The sequence below is a fragment of the Erithacus rubecula genome (assembly GCF_903797595.1).
Source record: "Erithacus rubecula genome assembly, chromosome: 9".
Classification (NCBI taxonomy): domain Eukaryota; kingdom Metazoa; phylum Chordata; class Aves; order Passeriformes; family Muscicapidae; genus Erithacus; species Erithacus rubecula.
In genome coordinates, this window is record NC_136660.1 from 9,670,027 (window position 1) to 9,687,505 (window position 17,479).

The 17,479-nt window shown below is 37.6% G+C and overlaps 1 protein-coding gene across 1 annotated transcript in view; it reads right to left on the bottom strand.

The window, feature by feature from the left end:
• NRG3 (neuregulin 3) overlaps positions 1-17,479 on the bottom strand; it is a 337,142-nt gene that overhangs the window by 58,743 nt on the left and 260,920 nt on the right. Inside the window, 1 exon segment of the mRNA XM_079312184.1 lies at positions 5,430-5,456. Within this exon segment, the coding sequence (XP_079168310.1) occupies positions 5,430-5,456 (27 nt within the window).

Consider the following 17,479-nt stretch of genomic DNA (forward strand, 5'->3'; position numbering starts at 1 on the left):
GCCTGCAACTTTTGCACCAGATGCACGCTGACTTTCATTCAGGAGATGTTCTCCTAAACAGGTACAACCACTGGCAGAGCTTCCTGCAGCCTCTGAGGAACCTCTGCTCCATCCACTGCTCTTACAGCACTCAGGCATCAGCTGCTCCTGTAAAACTCTCTTCTGCTGCTCGTGTCTCTTTCCTCTAGAGATGATAAATGACTCTTCTTCCCAGCTAAGTGAATCCCAAGGAAAGTGCTGAGGGTCTGAATCCATTTCATGCCTCAGGATTCTCTTGTTATTTTGCAGCATACTTAAAAAGGACAGGTATTTCATAAGGCAAACTGAAAGATGAGGTCCCAATAGCAAAGCCTTTAGTGAATTTGGAAATGGTCCCAAGAGCAAAGTCTTTACTGAGTTTGAAAAGATAAAAACCAGAAGGAGGTAATGAAAATTTGAGGCAGGATGAAAAACAAAGGGATTCAAGGAGCAATGATGATGCCAGTAAACATTCCAAGTATCAGTGCCTACCAGAATAGCCATTAGTACTTCAGAAATCTACCAACAGAGTAGAGATGAAATATTTTAAATGCATATTGATTATTAACAATATCATTATTATAAAGATATGGTTTCATAGTTCTGGGGGATGATTGTGATCATCTAATAAGATTTTGTGCAAACAGAAGCATAAAAACAGTCAGTGTGCCATATGATCAGAAAAATATCTGCCTGCTTTATACTATTAAAAAGGAATACAGGAAAACTGAACATAATTTCTTTATTTTTTAAACATACATCCTTCAGAACACGTACAGTTTTGCTCATGTAACTGAACAGTCATCCTCTCTTCCAGCAAGGAGTGGAGCATTACAGGGTTTTATAACAGGTAAGAGCTTATAACTGTAACTAAGGCAAGCACTGGTTATTTATAATAATTTTCTGTTTGTTTCTGCAAAACACTGAGTTTCAGAGGGAAGAATCCAGGTTACCAGTTTTTGAGCTGTGCAAGGACTAATGAACTTTGCCTTTTTACTTCTGGCATACAGGAAAAAATACTAAGTTTTTGCAATGTTGCTTATCCTGCCTATCAGCAAAACCAATGTTTGCTGTTTGTAAAAATCAAAATGCATCAGTCACAGTGCATGACAAAAGGCCACAGAGTCAATCTGATTAACTGGATCAGGTATTCCCAGAGTCTTATGCAAATATCATCTTATCACAATGAGGAGGCAGTGACAATAGGCACAGTGAAAATAGAGCATGCACCACCTTCTCCACTGTTAACAACTGCTCAGACTACAGAAAACTGAACACATTTCACATTGCAGTCATAGCAAGGAGATATATAAAGTTTAATAGGATCCCATTCTTGAGTTACTTTATTACTCTGCTCAATTAAATGCTATTTAAGGATTCAGCACTTTCAAGGTTTTATATACCACTCACACTTCATTGACTTCAGTGAAGCTCCTGATTTTTCCAAAAAAGATGAGTAGTTCTAAGGAAAAATATTAATTTTCTGTTTAAGCCTTAAGAATAAACAAATTAAAAGTAGTGACTACACATAACAACTGGTTATATGGTTATAAGATTGGTTTCCTGTAATTCATGCATGGGGAGAATAACACATCCCATTGAATGCACCATGGGTGCTGGTTTAACTGGTAAGCAGCCCAAGGATGAAGACTGCTTCATGTTATTCTGTATTTCCATCAAAACTGCAGTGACTTGCCTGTTGCACTTTATTGGAGCATTTTATTTCCACGTGTATCCACACCATAAATTACTGGTACAGCATAAAAGATCATAATTCTGGATCATCAGAGTAGGTGGTGTAGGCGAGTTGCTGGAAGTGTTGTGTCTATTCAGGTGCTGTATCAGGTCATACCCACCTTTGTGTTTCATGCCTTAGCCTCCCCTTAACTCATCCTCAGTGTAAGAATGTGCTTAAAAGACAACTCCTTGTCTCAGGCACTGGCTTGCAGCTCAGAACATCCATAGATGACTCTCAGGTAAGGATTTCACTCTGCACCTGGGAGAACATGCACCAGGCCAGCTCCACAACAGCTCCTGCCTGTTGCTCCAAAGTGACCATGATTGCTGTCACAGATATTTGTCCTCATCAACAAATTTTTCACTGGAAAAGTAAACCATTCAGCCCTGAAGTGCAGTTAACCACCTGGGTCAAAAAATTATAATGAGCTGTAGATACTCCATGCTCTCCAATGCTAATGAGATATCACTTAGTTTTTTCATTTCAATCTTTCTTGCTCCCATGAGCATTACCAGCTACCGCCCTGCTTCCCATTGACACAGAATTGTTCATACAGCTCGTGTAGTTTCAGTTTGTAGGAACATGGTGAAAACTCCTTGCTTTTGTGTTGGAAATATGAATAGAATGGCATGCATCCTCACTGGTGAAACACTGGGCACCAAAGCAGAACAGGTGAGCTGCACAGTGTTCTCATATCCCCCAGGAATCTAAATTCAGAAAGCCTGAGAAAACTTACTGCAGCTGAGAATCTGAAGCACAGACATATTAAAACACCTTGCCCAGAGCCTGTCCAGGAGATTGCATCAGAGCTGGATATTGAATCACTATTGAATCAAGCGACCATCAGACACAAGACCTTTTCTTTTTTCCTTTTGATTTGATGTACTAGACAGTATAAACCATTTCCTTATCACCAGAAGTTTCATAAAGCTGGATCACTGATGACAATATTTCAATCCACAATTTTAAGGACATTGTGTCCCTTGACCACATACTTGGCTTTCATTTCATTCAGGCGGTGCTGCACAATACATCAGAACCACACAATAATTGCTACATTTGCAACATTTTAAAATACATGTGTCACATCAATATGCCTGCCTTTGTCTCTGATATCCATACAAAGAAACAGACAGTGTAAATCAGTATCAGCAGCAATATTAAAGTAACTAGTGTTCAACTTTTTGGAATGCACAAATACAGAACACAGACAACACCTAGACAGGAAAGGGGGGAAACCATGAGTGAGGTTAATACAAAATTCAGTGTGGTACATAAACTGAATGCCATCATTGCTGTTTCCAAAGTATTGTTTGTGAGAGAATGGTCCAGCAGGAAGGAGATGCCAGCAGCTAATGGAAAACAGGAGTTTGTGGGGGAAAACAATACCAACTGGTCCATGGGATACATAAAGTCATGGACCAAAGTTCCCCATCAGGACAGTAAAAGGACTGGCTGTGTATACAAAGGAAAAAAGGAAATGACGACACTTATCTACCTTCCTTGGCAAATGTACACTAAAGTGGGTGTGTGATTTCAGTGCACATTTCATTTGCCCCCTTGGACACCTTACAGAGATGAGGTTTCAGCTTTGTCTGCCATGGAAGGAATTCAGCTCACCCTGGCAATCCAAGTTACATGGTTTGCATGGTTTTTAAACAAAATTTCTGGAAGATGATGATGAAAATGGAATTGCTATGGCAACTGAACCCACAAATGCAATGAAAAAAAAGAATGTTCTCTGGATTACATATAAACAAAGCTAAGTTCAGCACCTGAGTCTCTACATTGCTGCTTGTTCTAGCTAGAAAACACTCTTTGCACTAATTGCCATTATTTTTTACAGTACAAAGTAAACTCATTGTAGAAGCTTTACTAGAGTGTCCCTGATTTGATGAGCATATTGTCACCTGAACTCTCAGGGCACAGGGTGAGGATTTCTGCTTTGCTACATGTACAGCAGTGATTCCATGCATGCTTACATTCCCTAAGTAAATCTTCATGCAGACTAGAGGAGAATTTAAGAAGCATAAGCATCTCACTTTTGCATATTATTCCAGAGCTTGTTTTTTTCTAGCCCACAGGAAACAACTTCAAGCCTTATTTTAAGCTGCTGTCACAATATTTTCAGGCTTGAGACACAAGATTTCATTAATTTTTACGCCATCAGGATCTGTTCCAATATTTAATAAAAAAGTCTTGAGAGCTACTCATATGAGAGAACTACTCTGAGCCAAGATTTCAGGGATTGGCTTTAGTTCATGCCTTAAAGAGATGTCTTAAAAAAAAAAAAAAAGACAGGAAATGGAAAGTCTCAAAATAAAATTAACATAATTCAGCTTTGCCTCTTGGGTAACACTTTCCTTTTTCTTACAGAAAAGTTCACTCAAAGCATCCCATATATCTATACTCCTTATTCTCTTTTACATATATTCTTGTCCTTCAACTTGTATGCCTCAAGACTGTTGCTCACAATTTAAGTTCAGCAGGAAAAGCAGGATATATGCAGAACCTTGCAAGTAACCATTTCCCAGCTGTGCTTGTCCAGTCTGTGAAGACACTTGCACTTTTCAAGCCTCATACAGAGTGAAGTGAAACACAAAACTTCTGGACCTCATGAACCAGTTCCCTAGAGAGAACAATACTCTAGGCATGGCACAAATCCAAAAGCAGGAGGAGAAAATCCTTGAACCTTCTGTCTATCCTCTTGTTACTGCAGTTAATTTTCATCATCATATTGGTTTCTTGACAATTTATACCTAACTGGTCAACAGAATCCCCATGCTGGCTCTTAAAATCAATAGGCTATAAGGCTCTCACTTCTAAAATCTTATAAAAACCAAGTAAAATATAGCATAGGGAAAGAATATATTAAAAATAATTGTTTTGTGACTTCAATAGGAATTTGCATGCTTTTTATTATAGTGTCTTCAGTCATATTTAATGGCTTATGCAAGCTGTTCTTGCACAAAGAAACATTAACTCTCTTAAGGATGGATCTCAGCTTGCTCAAGTCTGAAGATCACCAGCTGAGAGGTGATCTGTCATTCCATGAGCTATGAGCACATGGCAGAACTGCAGCTGAGCCAACAGAAAGTCTTCCTTTCCTTCCCAAAATTGTAAGAAGCAATCATTCACTCCTTTTTTAGCTTTTTCCTAACCAATTAAACTTTTTTCATGGAATGATGGATCTTTGCCTCTTTTCTTAAAAGTATTTCTCTGATTTGAGAGAATTATCCTTTATAAGATGTTTGTTATTAAATTTAATAACAATTTAATATTAAATTTAATATTTTAATTAACAACAACTTCTTAACAAAAGAAAGAAATCTGATTTAGAATTTACTTTCCTTTACATGAAAAAAGTTAATAACTCTACCCTAAAATCACATATAAAATAATATTCCCCAAGATTATATGGTCACATAACCTTTATGTTATGTTTCATTAAATACCAATGAAATACTAAAACTTCATTATGTAGGTTTTAAGCTCCATAGCAGTGGACAAGAAAAAAATTAAACCTTCATATAATTTCAAATTTTTAGGTATAAAAGGAACCCAATCCAAAACCCAGTGGTGGAGGTCATGGGAGTCTTCCCATTAACTTCCATGTTCTTTGAACTAAGGGACCAAGATAAATATGAGCAATTGAAAAGAAGTTAAAACTTACCCATGAATTCAATTCCTAGATGATCTGCTATACTCATGAAAGCATGTAAAAGAAAAAAAGAGAAAAAAGACAGAAATGTTAGAAACCGAGCAAAATATAAATTCACCTTGATCTGGCAGTGCTGCAGAACAGTGTGGGTACAGGTCCAAAACAAAGGCACATCCCTGCCCCTCAAAGGCAATCCTAAAGTGGGAATTTAGAGCACTCAGCTGCCACATGAAGGGACCTGTATTTGGGGAAGGACATGACTGCCTTTATATTTGACTTCATGTTCAAGCCACTACCTAAAGGGATTTCATTTTCCCATCCTCCTGAAACTCCTCCCCCAACATGCTAACCACTGTTAGCCTTAGTCAGACAAGGCTTTTTCATTTTCTCTGACCAAAACCTAAAGAGATGAATGGAAGGCTTTCACTGAGTTTGGCAGCTCTCCCCAGAGCACAGCAGCCACTCTTGCTCCCAGTGTGACTCCTATCTGGTCTCTGCTGCACCACAGAAAATCTGAGAGCAGGAAAGAGAAGCCATGCTCCCAGCCTGGCCATCAGACAGACAAGATGCAGGAATTTCAAGACATCTCAAAGTGTAGCGAAAATTTTAATGCTTTTAGAATATTGATGGTATTACCACATGGGTTTGTAAATATTTCAGGGCCTTTTTTTCACATGGCATGTTAGAGTCCTCTAAGAACTACATAGCGAAGCTGAAAGACTTTCCAACATAACCCAACAGCTAAAACACTCCATTTTATTGCCAGCTCCGGTACCTGTGCCGAGATCATGGAATATGTGGTTTCTATTGAAAATGTTGGGAATTCTTCACCTTTTGCACCCTTTCAATCCACCTGAGAGAAGGCACTGAGCATCATTCTGCTCAGTTCACTCAGCATACAAATCTATGGAACAGCTGCTAAACTCTGTATTTTGTTTTCATGCAGAAGGCACAATATGCACTTCAAAAGCAGAGAACACGAGATGATGGTAGATGGTATAAATACCTTATTAGCATGGTGTTAGGGAAGGCACATTATGCAAGTTTAGTGACAAATGAATCTTTCCTTTTGAAAGCACATATCTCAAAATCATACATATATGTGTTCCACATAGCAATCTGCTAATCTGTATTCTTGCATTCACGTACAAATATCATGTACAAACATTCTGAGTACATTTGACAGGAATGTAAATTTTTATAAGAATGTAATTTTTGTAAAAACATGAAATCAGATATATCAAAAGTGCATCAAACATACTATATATACAGAGATTTGTAGCTTTTTTTCCCCTTCTAATTTTCTGTACCTGTGAAATCTGCAAATGTTATCTACATGCAATTCACACCTTTGCATCCTTCTGTAAATCAGATAAAAAAAATGCAGTTGAAAATTCCTTACTTGAAAAAATGATAGAACAGATCAAAGCATCATAATCTGATCTCCGAGGAACATGGAAGAGGACAATATAGTATCAGATTTTTAAGTCAATGTAGAACAGCTGAAAAAAACAATCTTCTTTTCTAATTTGGCTGTATACCTTCTCTATGTGTTTTCCATTTGCGGCCTACAATTCTCCCTTTGAGTTCACCAATATGGTTAAAAACTATTTTTTTCAGAAAGTGGATACAAAATAGATCTTTCCTTTAAAATGGTGAAAATAAGCATTTCAGTTCATATTTGAGGGGCTTTTGCATAAGTGAGAATCAAGGATATATGGAGCCTTCCTGGGAAACATGTTCAGCTGGAGAGGGTGGGAACACACCAGGTGATTTATTTAAAATACGTCATGTGCCTGGAAAACAACTTCAGCAACCAGTATAATATATGTTGCTGACAGAGCTGATTTCCCCAGGTTATGATAAAAGAATGTCCAGCGGGATAAACCTTTACAATAAAATATCCAAGCTGCCAATCACTAAGTGCAGCTCAACAAGCTCTGTGAGCAGCTATTTGGGAATAGAAAACAAGGAAATGGTGACTCTGGCAGGTGTAGCACACGCTGGCACTGGTTATGAGCATCACTGGGCTGCCCTTGGTGACCAGGCATCAGCCCAGCAATTGCTCTCACTTCACTGCTGTGGTGCAAATCAGCAGCTTTGGAGAGGCGCTTGTCCCCTCTTAACAAGAGCAAGAAACTCTTCCAGCAGGTCCATGTGAGAGACACAGGGCAGCAGGAAATAACCAGCAGGGGTGGTGGGGATGTGAGCTGTGGTGGTGACCTGAGGCTGAACCAAACACTAAAATGTGAAGTATTGACCCTGGCAATCCGTGGTGTGACAAAGGACTGCTCTATTGCTGTGCTCCAGGAATGATGAATTGCCTGCAGGGCACTTCCCTGGACACAGCAAGTGCAGTGCCAAGTAATCCACCACCAAGACATGGACTCCATTAAAAATAAAAAAATGCATATGAGAGCTATAAATGTGCTGAAGCGTGGGTGCTGCTCCACAAGATGGGGTCATTAACCAAATAATGTGACTGTATTTTACTTCTGTTATTGTGCTTTCTTCTTTCCTTCTGGTATTGCTATGTTCTTAGAAACTAATATATTTCTCAGATAGGAAGATTATTCACTTGTATGTTTTATTTTATCAGTATTTCTCCATTTTTATGTTGATGTGGGAAAAATATGGTGCCTTATGGTCCTTGCACTATGGCAATATCTTGCTAGTATCAAAGCCCTTTTAATTTATATTGTCTAAATATATACACACCTGTGAATACTCGATAACAAGAACAAGAGAAAATAAATTTGCAGTCACTAATGGATTAATTTAGTAGTGCTCCACAAAACAACATACTGCCTTGTGTCTGGACTGTGGTTTGCAGCAACTTTTTTTTAGTCATATTAAGAGCAAACAGAAATATAAACTCAACATGTAAATCTAACTGAAAAATCTTGGACATTAAAGTACACACTGTAAACCTCTACAGACATTTTAATCTTTTCTAAGGACAAGCTGACTTTGGCATGAAGACAGCTTTAGGAAATCAGAGCAGCAAAGTATTTTCCTTTGCAAATGAAATTTATCACTTCAAATAAACTCATAAGAGTTGTTAAATTGTCCTTGGTAGATGATTGCCTTGAACACAAAATGCAACATGATAATATGCTGGGAACTATCTTGGGACAGCTCAAGTACTCTGAACAGATTATTTGTGTGGAAGGACCAGGGCTAAGTTTAAGTATTAGACCAATAAAACTTGGTCTGAAAGGAAAATCCTTCCATTCCTAAAGCAGCTGGATTAGGATACACCTAAAGATGAAACTATAGGTTTTCTTAGAAGCATATTATTTTTGATGTTTCATTTTGCATGTGAACACACAGAGTAATGGGACAAGGGATTTGTCTATTCAATAGGAAGGGTTCAGTGCTTCTATCTTCTCTCCTAATGGGCAAACTAACCAATGCTCTCAGACTTTGGTTGTTTTGTTGGGTTTTTTTAATATTAAAAAAAAAAAAAAAAGCAACAGCATGTAATAATATATTTTAAAAATCTCAGTTATTAAAGAGCACAACATTTGATTTTGCTGCTTGCTTTAGAGAAATTTCTGTTATTTGTTTCTTTAATTAATTTAAACAAAAGTACTCTTCAAAAAGTTTGGTGGGGTTGGAAAACTAATTGAAAACTGTTCAGGGGAATAGGAGACAAAATCTAAATAGTTAAACTACTGATTTTTCAAAATATCTTCACTGCAACACATGACAGAAACTTCCCTCTCTAAGACATTTAAAAATGGATGAAACTAAACCCTGAGAATGATCTTGAATCAGCTAATACCTGGACATTCTTTTACCCTCTATGATAAAGAGGACTGCTAAAATTTTTCCAGACTAAAAATTTCCCTGGCAGCAGGTAGGCTGTTCAGTACACGTTAACTGGTGTCATAGTAAGTATACAGAATGTTTTGGTAATTAGCCTCATCTATTACACAATAATGAACATCATACATCCACACATCCCTTACAAGATACTTGGTCTGTTTTTGATGAAATTATAAATCATAGTTAAGGAAATGATAACAATTTAGAAAGAAAGGAGGCCATAAATCTATAAAAACAATTCACAATCTGCTATATTCTCAGTATAAACAATGAAAGAACATTTACACTCCCAATTTGCATAGATGCAGTTAATTTTACTTTAAACCAAATTCTAGTCCTCAATGTATAAAAGTAAATGCTGAAGACAAAATGTAAAGGTTAATTGATTTATCCAATTATTTGTAACGGAAAAAAATAAAAAGGAGGGAAAAAACCCTAGGCTTGCTGTGAGTATTCATGTGGTTGTGGAAAGATTACAGCACAGCCTAAGGAACAGGATCCCCTAGCCCACTATCAATTCCATAACAAAGGAAAACTTGAAAAACATCCATCAAAACCTCTTGTTATATAAATTATACACAGTGCTGTATAATAGAATAAACTATTGGTTTTTTTTTCCTTTGAATGACTAAAGCCTGTGGCTGTGATTTTCATTGCAAAAGTGGAAAGATTGTTTCTAGCTTCTGCAAATAAATAATAGCAATGCTCCTATGTTCAGACTCAAGACAACTTAGAAATTTCAACTATTTACCTTACCTGCAGCATGCAGACTCAGGATTAAGCTTGTCTCTTTTCTACTAATTTTAAAAATCTTAAATTATCCCCGCAGCTAATAAACAGTTACTTCTCTCTGAGGCACAGTGTTGGGTATTAATGGAAAGAACTTATTCTCACCAAGCAACATAAGGAGTCTCTACTGATATTCACAACACTGTAAATCAGTACTGATTAACTTCTACCACTATAGCTATAAATCCAGCAGGAGAAATGAACATGTCTAATTTCAAATCAGTGAGTAGCCTATTGATATTATATTTTAAAGTTATTAAACACCTGAAGAATGTATTTAAGAGTTTTATCAGATTCAGGACAAAATATTTATCATCAGGTTTCAGCCAAATGCAGTACTTTTTTTTTTTCTCTGAACAACCCATTGTTTTCAGCAATGAGATGAGAAAGTAGGTGGATATTAAATATTGCTGCTATATGGAGACATATTTTTACTGATTTTCTTAACATTCATAAATCTACACAAGTGTTCAACACATACAAGGACTTTAATTCACCCCAGAGTACCAGCAAGTAAACAGGATGTCCACACAAAGCACTTTGTCTCCCCTCAGACAACTGGGAGATGTTTCCTTACTTTATTTGCTAAAAATGTAATCCTATTTTGTGAGAAGTAGTAGCAACAACAAATGTAAATGAAGCTGCCTGATAGACCTCATAGCTGATGGTGATAATGTTATTTATGAGGTTTGCTCTGAATGTATGTTGGAAATGATAAACCTCTGTGATCATTGTCAGACCAGCCTCCCCCAGCACAACGAGCCTGCAATAAACATTGCACATTACAGTCTGGTTTCTTGATTACTGACATCAGCATAAGCTACTATAACCAATCTGATAAATAGTCCCAGAAAAATCAAGGTTCCTCTGATATTACACAGTTTTGACAGATCAGTTTATCTGTGTTAGCATTCTAATTGCAAAAATTGTAATTTCTTTTATGTTCCTGCTCCTTGCTAAAGCCTCTCCTCTCCTGTAAAGTTTCTTTCCCACCCCTGCCTTTCTGGGCTCCACACACCACACTCATTTTATATTCCCATCTCAGAGAGCAGCCCTACAATCAGGTTTTCTGATTGTGCTAAGGACTACACAAAAACAAAACCTTGATGTAGCTATATGACCTACTTCTACAAATTTGAATTCTTTTCCTGGGCTTCCACAGCAGATATGACAATGACTGCATTTGAACCACAGTCTCAGCTGCATGGTAGGTGACTGAGGGACCACTGGGACAACTGGGCTATGGAGAAATTTCTTCTATCATCTACCTCCACTGAATTTAGCAATTGGTATGATCAGTGATGCAGAGTCCTTTGGAAATGCCAACTCCTACATTGGGAAAACTGGTCCTTACCCAGCTGTGTTGTGACAAGGTCTTATAAAGCTAAAGAGGAAAGGCAAGTGGAATCATATTTACTGTCAAAACCCAAAAGCACATTCCTTACTTCCAAAACATGTGATCTGGAAAGTTTTTGGAACCATGTGTATGAATTAGATTATTTATCTTGTCATAGGTGTAAAAGATTTCACTTGACTGCAGTATTCTGTGAATACAATTCTATGAAACAATCCTGTTCTGGTTACATAAATGACACAAAATGTCTGTTAAGGTGGGATAAGCCTATGAGTTTCTTAGAAATTACTATAGGGATTTTTGCACCATTATTTCCAAATGGGTGTTTGGTAACATGGGTCTGTAAAATATAACCAGCCTCACAGAAACATTAAATGAATTGCTAATAGCTCCCTCATCTTATGAACATATGACATTTAATAAACATTTTTCACACTAAATGTTACTTCATTCCTTCCACAGATCATTAAGCTGTCCTTCACTTGCCTACTACAAGAAAATGTTTCAAATTCAATCCTGTTTACTACTCTCCAAAGGCATAGAAAATTTTGCAGGTTTTTGTCAATTCCTTAAAACTAATTACTTTCTTCAACTTCAGGACATGGAATATACATAATTTTGTGGAAAAAAAAAAAAACAAACCAAAAAACCCCACAGCTTTATTCCCTAATGTTTCAAGTAATTTAGTTTTACTGCAGTCAAAAAACAAACAGGCAGAAACAGAGTGCAGGTATTAACAGCAAGATTTTACAACATTAACTGAAGGTTTTAAAAGCTGTGCACTGTACATTTTCAATGACAAGAAAGTTGATGCATTTATTGATAGCCATACTTTGTTGCCTAGATAGGTGGACTGAGTTTAGCAGCAAAGAACATAGATTCAGAGATGTAGGACTCATACCCTTCCAGAAAGATGCTATTTTTATTTTTATTCTGTGTTGATTTGGGAATCTACTTTTCTTAAGGAATCCAATTTTGATAATGACAACTTAATTTGCTGTACATTCTTATGTTGTTTCATTTTAAATAACTTAAGATGTAGAAAGAGAATTACTTGAACTTACTCCAATTACTCTGTGCATGTTTTTCACACATGGTGTAAGTGGCTGCATTACTGATCCTCATTTCCAGCAGTTCTGTGTTACAGGCTCACAAGACAATATAAGAGCATAAAGTTATAAAACTTTTTGTCTTATGGGGAAGTACTTCCGTATGTCAGAGTTTCTCAACCCACCTTCCTGAACCATCCCAAGTTTAACACCAAGACTTCAATGCCCTTCCAAATTCTGAGTCCTTTCTCCAGGAAAACAGGCATGGAAGTGCCTTTATGCCTCAGATCCAGCTGCAGATAAGCAATCCCACAAGTGTGGGGTGCTTAAAAGGGTTTGATTTAAAAGAGGTTGTTCTCAGCTATGGAGATCTGCCCTGTTTGGTGAGGAAGAAGAGCAGCATCACTTCTTTTTGTTATTCCTTTCAATTTCACAGGGATACATACTTGAAAGCTTTAAAGACTACTGCAGTGAACTTTATCAGAAAACAGCCTTTGTCCAACATCTCTGATGATTCAAAGAAGGAAATACTGAATGACAGTTCACAAAAATACTCCAATTACTGTGCAATTCTCCCATGCCTGCAAAATATATAGCAGGGAATTGACCTAGGCATATCTCTTCTTTTTTCAATGCTAATCCCTTCTAACAATTTTATAATTCAACTGTAACATTGTGGTTCCTTTTGAAAAGCTGCTGCACATTTGCTTGCTATCACAGAGTGCAAGCCATGCATGTACTCAGCACAGCTTGCTCTGCATTCATGCTCTATGTGGTGTTAAACATTACAGGGACAAAAGTTCAGGTATGCATAAGTGCTAGAGAAACTACTTTCTTTGGTTTCTTTTTGTTAACTGGAAAATTTATATCCAGACATGCTTCCATAGAAACATTTCATTTAAAGCCGGTGAGTAAACACAGACACCTGAGGTGAATATTTTGCTATATAGTGTTTTCAGATTGATAAAAAAGGCTCATTGAAGGACAGACCACTTCAGTACTCAAATTTGAGTGCTCTCTCAAGTCACCCAGCAAATGCCTTTGCCACACTCAGCCCTTTGAGGTTGGTGCAGTGTACGAGCAGCTCTAATGGAAATATACTGGCAATTGTCAGCTTGTTTATGACATCAAACCCCAATCAGAACATGGGAGCAGAAGAGCTCTGTTTTCCTCTAAGCTAAAATGCTTTCTTGACATGTGTGGATGATTTGTTTAAGCTAATCAATACCCAGGCAGGTCTGGTGGGGAAGCTGTGACTTGGACAAAGCTCTGCAGTGCATGGAGCACTGTGTCAGAAATGACAGACAGAAGGGGACACTGAGATGAATTATTTGCTGAGATGTGAAAGACACAGAGCTGAGGTATCAAAGCACTAAGGAAAAGTCTCTCTTACCTGGAGCTGTAGCAGCTCAAGTGCCACTTCTGTTTGACCATGGGTCAAACACAGCATCAGACCAATGTGTGTTTATGACCCCACAGACAGTATAACAAATGGCCCATACAATGCAGTCATGCAAATGCAACCATGGCTTTCTGCCATGCCTATCCTGCCTTGCTTATGGAAATATATTCTGTTTAGGAGTCATTAGCTAATAATGTAAACAACCAAGCAGCAGCAAAAATGAATGGCAAGAAATTATTTTCCTCAGTCTGAGCATCTTGTGTAATTTTAGATGCAAGCCATGAATTTATGATTTCAAATATGTAGGAAACAGTGGGAAAATCACTTAACTGCTATCTGTTTGAACACTGTTAAGGGTTCAAATCCTTTACTACCATGAATATATTAGAACATTAACTACTATAAATACCCATAACAAAGATGGTCTGAAATCGTTAATGTTGGGAATGAACAATATGACTCATCCATGAGATTAAAAGCAGACAGGGCTGTGATAAAAAGAATCATTAGCAGCTATCACCAGCCAAATAAAAAGCATATGATGTGCACAGAACCCAGAATCACCTACAGCGAGAGCAGCAAAATGAAAGCTGCTGTTTGCCCTCATTTGTATATGGTGGTGCACTGCAATTAATTGTTAGGAATATAAAATGTGAGAATGGAGCCAAAGGGCCCCATGTACAGAAATATGAAACTCATGGAGTGCAACTGCCCTCTCAGAGCCATTCAAACAAATGAATTGCCTGTGCACAGATCTGCAAACCAGAGCCAGGCTGGTGCCTGTGCTGATGCCCCCAGCTCACATTTCTGCAGCACCCTGCACACAGCACAGCACAAGAAAGGAGAAAAGAGGGGGAAACTCATTCTACAGCCTTCATAAATACAAACCATTATTTAAACCTGGGCAAAGTGGCTTAGGTGAACGTGCAGCTTAAGACTTCTCAGAGATTGAAAGAGCTGCTACAGCCTGTCTCCTGTGAGACACCCCAGTAAAACCTGTGCCTCAGATGATCAAAGTGCACTTGTCTTCTTTCTTCTTGTTTCATCTCCACTCCACAAACTTTAAGGTGCCTCAAAGAATTTAATAGTTCCCAATAAATCTCAGAGAACATTCCCCCATCAAAGATCTTTTTCCTTCCAGGTTTGAGACACTTTCTCTTATTCTGAATTAGATCTTAACAGTATTGAGGAATACAAAGTTTTCCTTATAAGACCTTACTACTAGGGCATAAATTATTTTGACAAGCAAAAACAGGGCAATAGGAAGGTCTGTTTTCTTTTCCACTACAACAAACTAGATGTGTCAGCAAGCAAATTAGTTTTCTAGGCTAGTCTAGAAAATGGAAATGAAATAAAATAACGTTATAACCTGCTTAGACTTCTGGATTTTTTGGGTTTTTTTTTATGGTGTGGAAATCACTTTTGCATGACAGGGAAATTAATTTTGAGCCAAAGTCTGTACAAGAGGAAAATGAGTGAACACTACAAGAGCTTCAACTTATAAGGTCTTTGAAGAATGTGCTACCTACGTGAAATAGGATTTCCCCCTTAAAATGTCCAACTCTGAGAAATCACACATATATATATATGGTCATGAAATAAGAATTATTGCATCTCACATGTATGTTTCAATAAAATCTCTAGAAAACACTGCAGGCTATTTCTAGCAGAAGCACAGGATACTGTATTGAAAGGTCTTACCTTTTTATCAAGTTGGAAAACCAAAGGTGTATGTGACTCAAAAAGAAGAAAATGCTTTCAAATTACAAGAGAAATACATAATATATCAGCATTTCAGAAGAAAAAGAAGAAATTCTGCTACCTATGACCATTTTTATTTGATTTTTGCTAGATGAATCTGCATTGCAAATTCATTCTTTTAGAAACACAGTTACATTGACAATAAGGTGAGTTGCATTTTATCTGCCAGCACAGCCTGCTAAAATGGCTGTGAGGCAAAAACTGGCAAGTGACCTCACAACTGACAAGACCATGGCTGCTGTGCTGGAATCCTCCATGAAAAATGCCTTTTTTTTTTTGCAGTTGCATTTTTACAGAGGAAATAGTCATAAAGGTGTAAAACACACTGTAATTTGCTCACAAAGCTCAATATAGTGAAGGGAAAAGAGACAAAGACACACTTCTGCTGTGATTTATACTCAAAAGTTGGAATTCCAGGCAGCAAATAAGATCAGCAGGAAAATTAACCTAAGAGATGGTGAAAAGGTGCCAAAGTTTAGCAGCACAATTTTCCAGTCTCTGCTCCAAACCCCACTGAAGCAGAATTGCTGCTGACCTGAGATGAAAACTATGATTTCACAGCAAGCTTTGGGAAGCTGACTCTGCTAAACCGAGTATCATAAGTTTTTTATTTTTTAAATTTATTCTATTTTGCCTGCATATGATTTCAAAATCAGGAAGTCCAGCTGCCAGCTGCCACCTTTTTCTCTGGCTACACATCTATTTTACTGTGGCACTGGTGGAAGGGTGGCAAAGGGGATATAAAGGTGTTATAATCAGTAAGAAAGATGAGTCCCCTTACAAAGTGTTGGGTGACTAGATTCCACCTGCATCTCTCCAACCAAATTCATTAATCAGATAATTCAAATCAAGGTATTTTTGCTTTGGAACAGGGCTGGGTCAGAAAACAGAGCTCTAGAATATTCTACTGATCCAAATATTTCCTCTTCCAAAACATTTAAAGAAAGAGAAATATTGTTTTTCCAAGGAGCTGCAAGGCTCTGGCAAAGTATTATCTGTATTTTGTGGGACTCTGGCTGCAGATCTTCCCAGTCATCTGATCCACTCATCACATTTACCAGAGGCAGTCCTTTTCCCTAGAATGCTGTGCAGAATAACAATCTCATTCTGCTGCTTCCTCAGTCCATTAATTCAAATATGGTCTGAAATCTGTGTGAAACGAGGGACTGGATTGCTGCTTAAGCTGGCAACAGCAGCAGCAGAAGCAGGTATTTACATTTCAGAGCAGCTTTATAAAGGATCAGTAAATGCCCTGGCATCAATTAATAAGTACTTCCTACTTTGCTACAAAACTATTCACCTCTACCCAGTATGCAGATTAAAAAAGAAAAAAAAAAAAAAAAAAAAAAAAAGCTTTTTTCTCCAGACATGTTTGTGAAGAATTCAGTAGCTCATAGAATCAGAGAACACTGTCAGCAGTAGCAACACTCCTCAAAGGAAAACAGCTGTCCATGGCAAACTGCTGTCCCCTCCTTTATTCTGCAGCTGTGCACTGCATATAACTAACTTTCAAGAATATGTTAAGCTGAAAACCTGCTGTCTCTATTTTTCATTTGCCAAATGCCCTTCCCATTGAAGATTAGAGATTTTTTTTCCTTTAAATAAAACAGAAAAGAGAGCTCAACACATGATTAAAACCAAATGTAGGCACCTAAATGCCTTTGTAAAAGTCTCAATACCTTTACATGTGTAAAACAAAGTTGAAATCCCTTTCAAATTGGAAACCAGGGATCTTAGATTCATACCTCTTAGGGTGAAAACTTAATTTCTTTGAGGTAACATCTAGGCAAAAGGCAGCTCATCTGAGCCCCCTGTGCTATCATATTATGCTGCCCAGCTGAGGTCTTAAACTCATCTTAAGCTCCAAGGTGCAGAA